Source organism: Leuciscus leuciscus, assembly GCF_965113295.1.
Source record: "Leuciscus leuciscus genome assembly, chromosome: 9".
Lineage (NCBI taxonomy): Eukaryota > Metazoa > Chordata > Actinopteri > Cypriniformes > Leuciscidae > Leuciscus > Leuciscus leuciscus.
In genome coordinates, this window is record NC_138733.1 from 6,669,329 (window position 1) to 6,682,050 (window position 12,722).

The window sequence follows — 12,722 nt, forward strand, 5'->3', positions numbered from 1 at the left end:
GCGCCTGTGTTAAGCTAGGTTTATACTCGACGCGTCCGCACGAGCGCGAAGGTGCGCGCAGCAAAAATGACGTCATTGCGGTGTGGGTGGTCGTGCGCGTTGGGTTCGCAAGACCCAATTTCGCCTGGCGGTGTGCGCGACATTTTTTGTAACAACGCGCGCGCCACCGCATCCGAAGATGAACGACTTCGAGCCGAATCTGGCCGAGCTCGAACTTCTCACCACACCGGCACCCAGTTTGCACGTCTAAATGAGTTGCTAACATTAAAAAAATTAGCATACAATAGCATAAAAAGTATTTTTAATGAACATAAAGGTCCATGTTTAATAAAAATGTTCACGAAACTTATGATGTATCGTACTATGGTAGTAAAGCAGCGAGTTATGTCGTTGTACGGGAAACACACCCCTGACTGATAAACTGACATAAAACATTTTTGATTCTTGTATAACAAAGTATACAAAAGTAACTTATTTTGATGAGTTGATGTTGATGTAAAATCATATGTTGTCGAATTATTGATCATGTCATTTTTTACAATGTAGTTTTTGTTAATACAAAAAATGTTGGATAGAGTCACCAAAAATAAAGTGTACAAAATAACACAAAGTGAAATAATGTGAAGTGGCATTTCGGGGAAACAGAAACAACAGTAAATACACAATACTAACATGAACTATTTTTTATTTTTTTTATTTTTTTTTATTTTGTATTTGCAGTATAACGGCTGACAACAGTGACAAGACAGGAAAGTGTGTATTCCTAAGGTGAGAGACTTTATATCATAACAAGTAAAAAAAATAACATAATAATGACAGTTTTACAACATCTCTGACCGCAGACACTGAATCAGGAAAACATGTTTTTCTCAGTTGCTTTTCCTTAAAATGAGTCTGACAGAAGTCTTTCAAAATAAAAGCCTTGAATCAGAAAATCATAGAATTATGTTTGTTGTGGTTTCTTTGAATGCAAACTCTGTGACCCACTCTTTTGGAAGCAACTCCATATTTTGTTCATCTCACACTATTTACTTGAATGTATTTGACATGAAATGTTGCTCATTGTGATGACTTCTTGCGACAAATCTTCATGTGAGTCAGAAGCCTTCTTTTATGTTTGAAGCTCTTCTCACACTGAGAGCAGTCGTATGGCTTTTCACTAGTATGAACTCGCTCATGTTTTTTCAGCCTCCAAGACCGAGTGAAACTCTTGTCACAATATGAGCACTTGTAAGGTTTTTCTCCATTATGAATTACTTGGTGCTGTTTCAAATTGCCCGCTGTGGTAAAGCTCTTCCCACAGTCACAACACACATGATCTCTCACTTCATCATGTGTTTTCTGGTGCTGTTTAAAACTGTCCAGCCTTGAATAACTCTTTCCACAGAGAGAACACACATAAGGCCTCTCACCTGAATGAAGTTTCAGGTGTTTTTTTAGATTTGATAATGAAATAAAATCTTTACCACACTGATCACAGTTAAATGGTTTTTCTCCAGAGTGAATACGCAGATGTACACTGAGAGTTGTTGCTTGAGAAAAACTCTTTCCACACTGAGTGCATGTATATGGTTTCTCTCCAGTGTGAATTCTCATGTGTCTTTTAAGGGTTTCTTTCTCTGTGAAACTCTTTCCACACTGAGTGCAGGTGTGCGTTTTTTTGGCTTTTGTTCTTTGAATTGTAAAGTTACGATGTTCCTCCTCCACTTCATTCAGTTCTTGTCTTTGCTCTTTCACTCTCACCTGGTCTAAAATGCACAGAAATAAAGTTAGTGAACCCTGGTTCAAGTGAACCCTGATTTAATAGCAGAAAGCAACAGAGAGCAGATCATTTATGATCATTTGGATGTATTACTCTCATTTATCATCCATATACTGCTTACTAATTCACATCTACCAAAGCAGTCAACAATGAAGAATCAAGAATGGACACCAACCTATTTGTTCCTCAGTATCTTCATGTTTTATGCTGGATGGTTCTGGATCCCTCATGTCTTCAATCTCCTCTTTAATAAACTCCATCTTTAACAGTCACACAGATTTCAGCTGCTACTCCTGGAGTTTGTCCTTCTCTTGTAGGATGATGGGAATATTCCCAGTATTTATTGGTGAATTGTTGTGGGAGGGGCTTCACTGCAGGTGTGAACTGTGATCACTGTGTTTTTATACAATCTGCATTTAAAAAGTACAGGGCCATCATTTTAAAATGAGCAACTCTTCGTCTCCAAAAGTTCTCTGTTTTCAGCTCATTCATTATGGTGATGTCTGAGATCTTCTGTAAACTGACACATTAAGCTCATTGTATTTGTGTCAACAGGCTGAAACAAACTACAGCATCATCACCTTTAACTTCAGTTCTTGTCTTTGCTCTTTCACCTCCATCTGGTCTGAAACATTAAAACATTAAGTTGTTAGAATGAGTTCAAGTATTGAATATCTGCCAGTCATTCTATCTGAAAGTATCTGAATACTGCATATCAAATATTATATTTTTGATGTACCAAAGGTTAGTTTTGTCATCCTCTTGTTAAAGGTTGCTGTAATTTATAGTATTATTTTCAGAATTAATTTAATTTTTTTGAAGTGTTGGTGCTTAATGCAACAATATCTGATGATAATGATAAATCACGTTTGAGATTTGCGCTGGCTACTGTATACAGGCCACCAGGGCACCATACAGACTCTATCAAATAATTTTCTGACTTTCTATCAGAGTTAGTACTGGCTGAAGATAAAGTCCTAATTGATTTTAAAGGGATACTTCACCTCTGGAAAGATGAATGTGTATTTAAAATGGGTCATTTATGTAGAAGAAATGTGAAATTATTTTTGGATTTGGAGCTTTCTAGACTGAGAAAAGCCAGAAAATGTATTTTTGGCTTATGTGGATGAAAGACAACAACTCCCAGAATGCACTTGCTTCGCTGCCCTAGGAGGCCACTCCCAAGTGCCTACCGGTAAGAGAGCGCAGTTGAAAACAACACGGCTAGGCTACTAGTGAGTCTACACGGGATTTTGAGATCGCCCAAAATGTCCGGGATTCGGCTTTTGCGTTCTACAGTCGCCATCCATTATGTTTACTGTGGCGAGCAGGACGAGGCTGAGGGCCGCGGGAGAACGGCGCGAGGCCGGTGCCGTGATTACTGATGAGCGTGTGAGACGCACCGGTCTCGTAGGAGGAGCGGGAATTTTCTTAGCAATGTTAAAACGCACATCAACCGATCATTTGTTTAGCGTTCATGTAAACACTACATTCAGATTCACCAATCGAAATGAATTCAGTTAGATTGAAACAAAAGGTGTGCATGTAAACAATGAATGGCGACTGCAGAAAGCAAAAGCCGAATCCCGGACATTTTGGACGATCTCGACGGCCGGACATGTCCAGGAAAAAGAGTATGGTAACCCCTACTACTCAGCTTTCTCCTACTACTCGGCTTTCTCCTACTACTCGGCTTTCTCCTACTACTCGGCTTTCTCCACAGAACAAGAGCCTGTTAGCTTAGCTTCCAAAGAAAGACGGCTGACACTGTGTACATTCTGTGAGTGAGATCCCACAACCTCCTATGGGCGGGTTGAAAACATGAGGGACAGACCCTCCTACTGGCTGTAGTCTTTAGCCTCTGGCCAAAAAATCCTCCGATGACGCAAAATGACGATTTTTGCGTCATCTGAGGATTTTTTCCAGACAAAAAATACATAAATCTCTCGTCTCAGGGGGATATGAGGGTGGAAAGCGAGGTAATTCTAAAATACTACAGGTTTTCTACTAATACAAAGCTTAATGCTAAATCCTGAAGTATCCCTTTAATATACATGTAGATGACGAAAAAGATGCACTGGGATTGGCATTTAAAGACATTCTCTATTGGAGTTAGACAACACGTGTCAGGACCTACACATTGTCGTAATCATACTCTAGATCTAATATTATCACATGGATCCAATGTTGATGCCATTGAAATTCTGTAGCAGAGCGATGACATCTCAGATTATCTAGCCTTCATTTAGTCAAGGCATCAAAGCCGACTCCGTGTTACAAATATGTTAGACCTGTCTGACCGTATGTCACGTGACATATTGTGTTTCACGTAGCAGTTTTTGTGTATTAGTTCATTAGTTTTAGGAGTGTTGCCACAAGTTGTAAGTTTTTGTTTTACAGTCAGCGGAGACAAGTTAAGGTGTGTGTGTAGCACGCTGAAGATGTTTCTTTGTGATTTTTTCTTTTGATTTAGCTAGGTTAGATTTAAAGGTTATAGTTAGAGGTGTTTTGTTTTATTTAGTTCTTTGATTTGGCAACACTCGTGCTCTTCTTTTCATTTGGTGAATTTCACAGTATTTTGTTAAAGTTCCTATTTTTGTTTTGACTATATGTGGCCGCAGGAAAATAACACAGGACCAACAAATATAAGTGGGGTTTGTATTTTATTCCTGATAATTAGTTAGGAGTTTCTGTTTCTTTTCTTGTAGGTACGTAGGGCAAAAAATCCACAATAAAACAAAATACAGTGCCAATATATCTTTGGAACACACAGCAAATTGTTCACTTCAAAAATAAAAGAAATATAAAAGTACAATTTGTCGCCTCTTATTGTGTGCAATAATAAAGAACTAAGCAAATAATGAAACACCAATAACAATAATATGGTAGTGGTACTTCTGGAAAGAAAACATAACATCTTAGAACTGCATGAACAGTTAGACTGAAATAACACTCACAAAATACACCTGAAATGACATAGTGTGGATATTACTCACTTGTTCCCATGTTTCTTACGTTACACACTAATAAATCACTTCTTCCACGCGAACAGGCCTAGTCTGTACATGCACAGTGTTAGCTCAGCCACACTCACACATTCACGCAATCCTGCGTAAACATCCAACTCCCTGAATAATGACAAATTACACTTGAACAGTAGTCACACACACTTGCAGCATAACTCGACTTCCTCATTGCGCGTTCACGCTCATTTTCCCGTTCGCATACGCAATGACATCACCCGATGCCTCTTAACCCTCTGAGGTCTGAGCTGTTTTCTGGGCTCTGGAGGTGTTCTGACATGCTCTGACATTTGTGTTTTTTTCTGTTACTAGTGACATTTTCATGGCTAAAGTCTAATTACACTGTATTCAGCACAAACTCTGCTACAATAATATATCAGCAGTATGTATGTAAAAGTTTGTAGTTTTGAGATAATGACATTTATGCATGGTTTGTGAAAATACAAAAAAAAATTCTCACTGAAATAAGGCCATGAAACCCATACTGATTATTTCTTCACAATACTTTTGAAAATTGTATGACATAGCTTAGAATATTTGCTCCCAAACTATGTGAAAATCACCCTGACTGCTCATTCAGATAAGACAATATATTGATTTAAAATTTCTAAGACGTGTTTTGTGTGACAAAGCCATATTCGAAGAGGCGTGATCATCTCATGAATATGTAAGCTTTTAACACCTGAGAAAGACAAAGACACTCCTCTAACTGCCCTATTAGGAGCGATCAGGCCCTGTCATTCAGAGCAACCTTGCACAAAGAATGAGGAGTTTTAAAAATAATGGCTTTTAGATTGTTTGGATTTATTTACAACACAACACAATCCAAAAATACAAATGACAAAAGAGCACATTGAAAACAATGATCCAAAGACAGAGACCTTTGTGCCATTCCTAAAAACATTGTACATACCTTTCATTTCCAAGGTGTTTGATTTTCACTTTACCATGTTCATGTACAGAGACTCATGTGAATGTTGAAGTCAGCAGGACTCAGTTGCATCTGGTCCCTGAAAGAAAAAAAAAAAGAAAAAACTGTGAACATACTGATATCAAGAGAAACTATAGGGCTGCACGATTTTGGGAATAGATTTTAGATTTTTCTGGTTAAAATTTCTTTTTAAAATTCACAGAATACACACACACACACACACACGTTTCCAACAATATATAATGAACACCAGGTTTGTTGTGCCTTGTAGGCATAGGCTACGCAGTGCTGCATAAAATAATAATAACAATAAATTAAATCTTCCAAAAGATTTCAAGAACAACTACGCTAGAGAAAAATATATTGATTATCATATGTTACTTCAAATGTTTCCATTCGTTATGATGATATGAAATGAGATAATAGTAAAAACATAAAGCCTAATGTTTGGTGCATTTTTCCTTTCAAACGCAATCGCGCTCCAAAATATGATACATTAAAACCCACAGCACGCTCCAAAATATGATACTCAAACCCACAGCGCGCTCCAAAATATGATACATTCAAACGCCATCGCGCTCCAAAATATTAAACATTATGGTTATACATATCTATGTTTGAGCAGATATCCACAAACAGTATTTAACAGGAAACACGGGTCTAAATAGTATAATATTCACCATATATCTAGCAACAGTTCAACTGCAATGTGAAGTTTATGCAACAATACCATAAACTAATAAGTAAGAATTTCTTACCTTACATCTTTCTTGTCTTCAAATCGCATTCTTCTTCTTCTGATGTAAATCCAATGTAAGCTCAGACGTGTCTTCCAAACTCGACGAAAAGCAGAGACTTGTGAAGTGTTTTGGTGTTTTGTGTTTGAGGTAACGAGGGCATTCGCGTCCCATGTGGAGATTTGCATGTGAATCACTTTTGCGCGAGTGGGCGTCTCGAATTAAAAAGTAATTAGCAAGCGTTTGAGATACTGGACATCCTGTTGGTTTTATACAAATTACTTAAACAGAGAATATTTGTTTTCAGTTTGAATCCGATCATTTAAAAGTACACACTTAAATGTGTGTAAAGGTATATGGCTCATAAATGTGTGAGAAGTATTCGCTGAGTTTTGTTTCAGTTTATAGACGTGCTCAAGAAAGAAAAGTTCACCGCGACGGAGAGGCAGAACGCACACCCTGTTTATTTTCTTTATTTTACAAAAGCACAATGTTTTGATTTGATTGTAAGTGGACACATACAAAAGTAGAAATATCACAGATTATTTTTTTATATTTCTTTTTTCTGTATAACCATAAATGACGGAGTAATTTAAGTTTATGTTGCTGCTATGTGAAAAAAATCCAGCAAAACGCGTCGGCGCGTTTCTCGACCTCAGAAGGTTAAAGGACCCTCCAGTACATTTTCTGTAGATACACTCACCTAAAGGATTATTAGGAACACCATACTAATACTGTGTTTGACCCCCTTTAGCCTTCAGAACTGCCTTAATTCTACGTGGCATTGATTCAACAAGGTGCTGAAAGCATTCTTTAGAAATGTTGGCCCATATTGATAGGATAGCATCTTGCAGTTGATGGAGATTTGTGGGATGCACATCCAGGGCACCAAGCTCCCGTTCCACCACATCCCAAAGATGCTCTATTGGGTTGAGATCTGGTGACTGTGGGGGCCATTTTAGTACAGTGAACTCATTGTCATGTTCAAGAAACCAATTTGAAATGATTCGAGCTTTGTGACATGGTGCATTATCCTGCTGGAAGTAGCCATCAGAGGATGGGTACATGGTGGTCATAAAGGGATGGACATGGTCAGAAACAATGCTCAGGTAGGCCGTGGCATTTAAACGATGCCCAATTGGCACTAAGGGGCCTAAAGTGTGCCAAGAAAACATCCCCCACACCATTACACCACCACCACCAGCCTGCACAGTGGTAACAAGGCATGATGGATCCATGTTCTCATTCTGTTTACGCCAAATTCTGACTCTACCATCTGAATGTCTCAACAGAAATCGAGACTCATCAGACCAGGCAACATTTTTCCAGTCTTCAACTGTCCAATTTTTGTGAGCTCGTGCAAATTGTAGCCTCTTTTTCCTATTTGTAGTGGAGATGAGTGGTACCCGGTGGGGTCTTCTGCTGTTGTAGCCCATCCGCCTCAAGGCTGTGCGTGTAGTGGCTTCACAAATGCTTTGCTGCATACCTCGGTTGTAACGAGTGGTTATTTCAGTCAAAGTTGCTCTTCTATCAGCTTGAATCAGTCGGCCCATTCTCCTCTGACCTCTAGCATCAACAAGGCATTTTTGCCCACAGGACTGCCGCATACTGGATTTTTTTCCCTTTTCACACCATTCTTTGTAAACCCTAGAAATGGTTGTGCGTGAAAATTCCAGTAACTGAGCAGATTGTGAAATACTCAGACCGGCCCGTCTGGCACCAACAACCATGCCACGCTCAAAATTGCTTAAATCACCTTTCTTTCCCATTCTGACATTCAGTTTGGAGTTCAGGAGATTGTCTTGACCAGGACCACACCCCTAAATGCATTGAAGCAACTGCCATGTGATTGGTTGATTAGATAATTGCATTAATGAGAAATTGAACAGGTGTTCCTAATAATCCTTTAGGTGAGTGTATGTCTCTTATTCACATTAAAAGCATTAAGGCCCCTAACCATCACCTGGTTATATATATATTTGGAACACTTTAAAGTTTACTGGTTGGGGGTGTGAATAAATAAATGTTCTCTTACGAGAGGTCTCTCGTACTGCGTAAGATATCTTACGCTAGGGGAAAATCCTTTTCCGCGAGATATTGAAGCCAAAAATTATCCTTAATTTTGTAATAATGCAAAACGCGTTGCAGCAGCAATGCAGACATAGGCGAGACAGCTCGCGCGCCTATTGGCTGCTCTGCGGCAACTGCAGCAGCCTATCGAGCGAGGCCTGGCGTGACGTCAGACCCAATCAGGGCACTTCGCGCCCGCTGCGTCACGTCCCGCCGAAATGGGCGTGGTCTAGGCCTATAAATATCGCTCGCAGGCAGCTATTATCTGATTTTTCATCCTTCAAGCGAAGCACACGCATCGCTGGAGCTGGATTAGAAGCCGCGCCGTCGAGAGAGAGCACCTTCAGCGGGACGAGTCACTGAAGTCGCTGGCCGCGCCGCCTTCCTGCCTTCCTGCTGCGCTTTCCGGCGCTTATATCCTTCTCTTTTATTTGCACTGTATTTCTGTGTGTGTGTGTCGCCGCCGCGACACACATTTCTAAAAGAGCTAGCGTCTTTTTAAAGATGCCTTCCTGCGGCTCGTGCAGAGCCACACTCAGCGACGGGGACCGCCACGTGATCTGCGTTTCCTGCCTGGGTGAGGAACATGCAGCTCTCGCGCTCGCTGACGGCGGATGCCCTCACTGCAAGCTGATGGCAATGGCGACTCTGAGGACTCGCCTAGCCGTCTTCACCGAGACTGCTCCCCCGCCCGCCGCGGCGTCGCGCCGTAAAAAGCGCCGTGCCCCGGAACCCTCCCTCAGCCGCCAAAGCTCGCCGGTTCGCCCGCTTGCTTCCCCGGCTTCTTCTGTTTCGCTTCCTGACGGACAGCGGCCGCCGTCTGCCGCCGCTTCCGTTGATATCGCGGATGAGGAAGCCCTGCTGGGAGAGGATGATTCCTGCTCTATCCTGGCGTCAGGCAGTGAGGATTGGGCGGGCTCTGAGGACCCCGCACCCCCTGCCCGCACTTCGTCAGGCAAGAGAGCTTCCATTGAGACGGAACACATGCGAGTACTCGCACAGGCCGCGGCGAGCCTCGGCCTCGAGTGGTCTTCGCCTGAGCAGCCCGCTCACAACCGGCTGGATGGATTTTTCCTGCCTGGGGAGCGCGCTTCGCCTGTGTCCAGACCGGCGCCTTTTCTTCCTGAGTTACACGAAGATTTCGCCAAGTCCTGGAGCGCCCCCTATTCTGCTAGAGTGCGTCCTGCTGTTTCTTTGGCATTCTCCGCCGTTGACGATGCCAAGAACAGAGGATACCTCTCGCTGCCGCCGGTTGAAGAGGCGATAGCGGCCCACTTATGCCCGCCCTCCGCTGGACGGCGCGCTAAGCCGGCCCTACCCTCTAAAGCTTGCCGCACGACGTCGAGCTTGCTCCACCGCGCTTTCTCCGCCGCCGGGCAAGCTGCGTCAGCGTTGCACACCATGGCAACGCTCCAGATCTTCCAGGCCGATCTCCTCCGTAAGCTGGATGAGGAAGGACCTGACGCGATCTGTGTGCCGGACTTAAGGAGTGCCACGGACCTCGCTCTTCGTGCTACTAGGTCCGCAGCGCAAGCCATTGGACGGACTATGGCTTCTCTCACCATGTCTGAGAGACATCTCTGGCTGACGCTCTCGGAAATGGCCGAGTCTGAACGCACCGCGTTCCTCGACGCCCCGCTTTCCGCCACAGGCCTCTTTGGATCCTCCGTCAAAGATTTCGCGGAGAGATTCGCAGAGGTACAGAAAGCGTCTCAGGCTATGAAGCACTTCCTCCCGAAGCGCTCCAGCTCTGCAGCAGGCCGTGCGAAACCGTCTGCTCAGAGCTCACAGCCACAGCCACCGTCCACTGCCTCCACATCACAGCGCCGCCAGGCCAGAAGCGCGAGACCGCGCTCCCGCTCATCCGGTCGCCGCCCCGCAGGACGCGGCTCGCGACCTAGGATCACGGTGAAGCCCGAGGCCCCGAAGTCGTCCTAGCACAGCTAGGAAAACGACGGTGTTCCAGTCCCGCTGCGGCCGGACTCACACCAAAGCTATTCGCTCGTCCAGTTCCAGAAAATGTGACTGTTCCAGTGTTTTCTGCAGCCAACAAGTCGGTTCTGTCACCCGCTTGCCTGCACACAAATGCCGTTTTCACGGCTACCCAGATAAATCCCCAAAAGAGTGTATTTTCTGGTGTCCCGGCCACGGCCGATGGTGTTTCGTGTGTAGTAAGAATGCCCACTGCCCAGTGCCCATCCCTACACATAAGCACAGCCTGTCACACAGGGCTCGCGCACATAAAACCGACTCAGATCGGTTGCGCTTCAAACATGGTGAACGTGCCCACTACCCAGTGCCCACTAACACCACGTTATGCATGTCTCACGGTTTCTGTAAAAACGAAACCAACGTGCACTCGCTTCACGCAAGCGAACGATGCTTTCGGTGTGATAAATGTGCCCGCTGTCCCGCGCCCACATCCACACATAGACATGACAGTTCCCACGGGAACCGCCCAGCCCTCCCCCTCGCGGTTAACCACCGTAGAGGAGTCGAGCGCGGGCAATCTGCCCGCTGTCATCAGCGCGCCCCATGCCTCAAATGTCACGAGCGACACGCTTGTGTTACAGCACACCGAAGCTTCTCCATCGCTGAGCGAGCGGAGCGCGCTTCGTATTCGACCCCTAGCTATCCATGCAGACGCATGGGCAAAGCTACCCGGGGTTTCGAAGTGGGTGCTGAACATTATAGAAAGAGGCTATTCGCTGCAGTTTCGCCGACGCCCTCGCCGCGCGTCGAGACCACGGTAAAAACAGAAGTAGCACATCTACTTCGAGCCGAAGTGACGAAACTATTGAACAAAGGGGCCATAGAACCTCTCTCTCAAGATCAGAGCGAGGGAGGGCTATACAGCAGATACTTCCTGGTACCGAAAAAAGACGGGGGTCTCAGACCCATACTAGATCTAAGGCAACTGAACAAAGTGCTTGTGAAGCGACAGTTCAGGATGCTCACGACCAGGCAAATCCTTGTGCAGATTCGCCAAGGAGATTGGTTTGTGTCAATAGATCTGAAAGACGCGTATTTTCAAATACAGATAGCGTCACGTCACAGGCGATATTTGAGATTCGCCTTCGAGGGCCAGGCATATCAGCACACAGTCCTGCCGTTCGGTTTGTCCCTAGCACCCCGTACATTTACGAAGTGCATGGACGCGGCGCTCGCACCCCTCAGAATGAGAGGCATGCGAGTGCTGAACTATTTGGACGATTGGCTGATTCTAGCGCAATCTCGCGCAGTGCTCATAGAACACACGACCATTTTACTCGATCACCTCGAGGATTTGGGTCTGAGTGTCAATTGGGCGAAGAGCTCCCTGTCACCCAGTCAGAAAATATCTTTCCTGGGCACAGAACTGGACTCACTATCCATGATAGCGCGACTATCACAACAGCGCGCGGTAGACATTCGACGCACAGCGAACTCTTTTCGCTGCGGCGCGTCTGTCCCGCTCAAAAGATTTCAGAAGATGCTAGGTCTCATGGCCTCAGCATCGTCAGTGCTCCAGCTGGGTCTGCTACGCATGCGCCCGCTGCAGTTTTGGCTGAAAGCGCGAGTCCCACGCGAAGCGTGGGCACCCGGTTTGCTTCGCCTCAGGGTCAATCAGAAATGCGTTACAGCTCTGAAACCCTGGAAAGCGAACGACTGGTACCAATCAGGTGTAAGCCTGGGGACTTCCTCGAGGGTGAAAGTGGTGTCCACGGATGCGTCCACCTCGGGATGGGGAGCGCTGCTCGAGGGCAGACCGTTCTTCGGCCAGTGGTCAGAACGGGAGAAGCTCCTGCACATAAACTGCCTCGAAATGCTGGCAGTAGACAACGCGCTGACGCGTTTTTGTCCCCAAATAAAAGGTCACCACGTCTTGGTCCGTTCGGACAACATGTCTGTGGTGTCCTACATAAATCGCCAGGGCGGCATCAGATCCGAGAAACTGTACAGGCTGGCAGAACGCCTCCTGGTATGGGCTCAGTGCAACCTGCGCTCGCTCAGAGCAGCGCACGTGCCAGGGATCATGAATATAGGACCAGACAGACTGTCCAGGAACAATGTTCCGGCAGGCGAATGGTCCCTACACCCACAGACAGTCCAACTGCTGTGGAAGAAATTCGGCAGAGCGAAAGTGGACCTGTTTGCGTCTCAAGAAAACGCTCACTGTCAAGAATTTTTCTCCAAGAGCAGGAGCGCGCTGTCCCATG

At 44.9% G+C, this 12,722-nt stretch overlaps 2 protein-coding genes across 2 annotated transcripts in view; both read right to left on the bottom strand.

The window, feature by feature from the left end:
* Nucleotides 1–12,722, bottom strand: part of LOC309506336 (uncharacterized protein) — a 253,365-nt gene that overhangs the window by 184,640 nt on the left and 56,003 nt on the right. The window lies entirely within an intron of this gene.
* The window catches only part of LOC309506303 (uncharacterized protein), a 109,620-nt gene that overhangs the window by 56,814 nt on the left and 40,084 nt on the right, over nucleotides 1–12,722 (bottom strand). Inside the window, exon 2 of the mRNA XM_082180109.1 lies at nucleotides 1,938–2,172. Coding sequence (XP_082036235.1) covers nucleotides 1,938–2,022 — 85 coding nt within the window. The 5' untranslated portion in view covers nucleotides 2,023–2,172. The remainder of the gene's footprint in view (nucleotides 1–1,937; nucleotides 2,173–12,722) is intronic.